The sequence below is a fragment of the Arachis ipaensis genome, chromosome B01 (assembly GCF_000816755.2).
Source record: "Arachis ipaensis cultivar K30076 chromosome B01, Araip1.1, whole genome shotgun sequence".
In the NCBI taxonomy this organism is placed as follows: Eukaryota; Viridiplantae; Streptophyta; class Magnoliopsida; order Fabales; family Fabaceae; genus Arachis; species Arachis ipaensis.
The window spans coordinates 10,755,665-10,758,191 of NC_029785.2; the positions used below are offsets into that span (position 1 = coordinate 10,755,665).

The following is a 2,527-nucleotide window of genomic DNA, read 5'->3' on the forward strand; positions in this document are numbered from 1 at the left end:
ATTTTACCAAAGATATAACATTTTCAAAAAATAATATTTTTACATTTTCATCAATGTATTAAAAATATAAAAAATTTTAAAAAATTTATATCATTATATTTTTAATATATATTTTAGAACATATTTTAACTAAATTCAATTATGAAATTAAAGCATAACTTTATTTTGTCCTTAATTTTGGATTGATTTGATTTTGTCTTTAACTTTTTTTTCTTTTTGGTCTTTCTATCTCTAACATTTTAAAAATTGTTTCATTTTTGTCATTTGTGACACAAATAGAAAAACCTATTAGGAATGGTTTAATTAAAATCTAGATAGCAATTTGTTGAAAACGGGTATGATGTCATGCAAAATTTTAAGTAAAGAATTTCTTAATCAATTATTACGTATGATGTAGAGACTTAAGTACACCTTTAATTTGTTATTTATTTATCAATGTTTTCGTATATGTTATATTTATTTGATGTTAATTAATTAGTAGTTAATTTCTTTATTTATTTTTTATAATTATATATTATTTTTAAATACTTTCAGTTACCCTTTTTAAGATGGAAGAAATCTACAACTCTTACATTACTGTCTGGCGTACCAACTATTCTGACTGCATATAATTTGGCACCATATCTTCACATGAAGGTACGTATTGCCCTACAAAGCTAGTATTGTTTTAAATGAAGTTCAATTTGAATTAGTCGAGTGGTCATAAGTTTACCTGTCAGCACACTTTTAAATGAAGTTAAGATTTTTAACGGATTAGTCCTTGATTTGTTGAATCTGAAAGATCTAAGATTTAGGATTTATATTTAAAATTTAAAATTTAAAATAAATAAATTAAATTTTAAAAAAATTAATTGATATTGGTTAAAAAAACTTAACTCTCTAACATTACTCTATCAGTAATCATTTTTTTTTACCCACAATAATTTTTGGGTTGTCTTAATCAAAATCAGGTATATCTAAAACTAGCATTTTCAAGAAAATTAAAAGGAAAGAAAAAAAAATAAAAAGAAAGCACAAACATTTGCATGCAAATTCAATAGTAGTGATAATATAGTGTTGATGAATAATTTAATTTTCAAGCAAAGTCTAATATATATTTGGGTTCAATAATTGCATGTCACGATTTATAGACCTTTGTGCTGAAGAAGCCATTCATATTTACAAGATCACTAGCTTTTACCACTGTGGTCATGACCTTCTTCTATGTAGTTATATCATTGTTCAAGGTAACAATAACTTTTTAGTTTTTTACAATGAATCTTTTTCATCACTAATCATTTTTGTTCAATGTGTTTAACTAATTAATGTAATACTATATTGGCTGGAATCACATGTAGGACATACCCGACATTGAAGGAGATAAAAAAGAAGGTCTTCAAACTTTGTCTATACGCTTGGGTCCTAAACGAGTAATTTCTCCTCTCTAAAATCAATATATTTCATGATTAGGTTTACTACCAAAAAAATAATGTTTGATTATTGTTGGAATTATCATCGGAATCTCTATAAAAATTTGACGATAACTGCCATGTCATACCAAACACGACGATTTGATAAATAAAATTATTGTCGGATTTTCTGACAATAATTATTCTGCCATTTTTAATTATTTATGTACAAAAAATTTACGTCGTCTTTATCATTGAATTTTTTTATCCGAAGGTAATGTTTTTAAAATTTTGAATTTCAGTCAGTATGGTCAAAATTTCCCATGCTAAATTCGATGGTATCTAATTTTAAATTGGTTTAATTACTCTGTTAGTTCCTATAATTTCGCAAAATTTTTAATTAAGTTCCTTTATTTTTTTTCCTTTTAATTGAGTCTTTGCACCAAAATTTTTTTTAATTGGGTCCTTACACTTTTTTTTTCTTTTTATTTGGATCTTTGCACTAATTTTTTTTAGTTGGATCCATATAAAATTAAGCCAATTACTGCTAAGAGCGACTTAATAAAAAAAAATATTGATGCAAAAATCCAATTAAAAAATAAAAGGATATAAGGACCTAATTGAAAATTTTGCAAAACTATAAGGACCAACAGAGTAATTAAACCTTTTAAATTCGACTAAAATTTTAATTATAATAAACGTATTTTTGATAGTAGTTATTCTAGTATCATGTACCCACATTTTTTTATTAATCCTTTGTCAGGTATTTTGGTTGTGTATTTCACTTCTTGAGATGACTTATGGAATTGGCATTATATTGGGATTAACATCTCCATTCCTATGGAGCAAAATCTTCACGGTAATGAATATTACTTTAGATATTACAATTGTATAGTATATATAATATAATATTATGACTATTTGTCTAAATTTTAATTTTCCTTTGCGTGACATATAATTGTAAAGGTTTTGTACCACTTACCAATTTAAACACTTTACAACTTCAAACCCCTCTTGACATCTTCTTATACTTAATATATGAAAAATGCTAAAAAATCAAGTATTTTTTATTAGTATTAGTCAATATTTTAAATTTTAAAATTTATGATTTAATTTTTAAAATTTAACTAAAATTAAGG

General features: G+C 24.3%; 1 protein-coding gene across 1 annotated transcript in view; it reads left to right on the top strand.

The window, feature by feature from the left end:
* The window catches only part of LOC107646191 (naringenin 8-dimethylallyltransferase 2, chloroplastic), an 18,141-nt gene that overhangs the window by 14,964 nt on the left and 650 nt on the right, over nt 1–2,527 (top strand). Inside the window, exons 7-10 of the mRNA XM_016350399.2 lie at nt 535–636; nt 1,131–1,226; nt 1,338–1,409; nt 2,152–2,247. Of these exons, the coding sequence (XP_016205885.1) occupies nt 535–636; nt 1,131–1,226; nt 1,338–1,409; nt 2,152–2,247 (366 nt within the window). The remainder of the gene's footprint in view (nt 1–534; nt 637–1,130; nt 1,227–1,337; nt 1,410–2,151; nt 2,248–2,527) is intronic.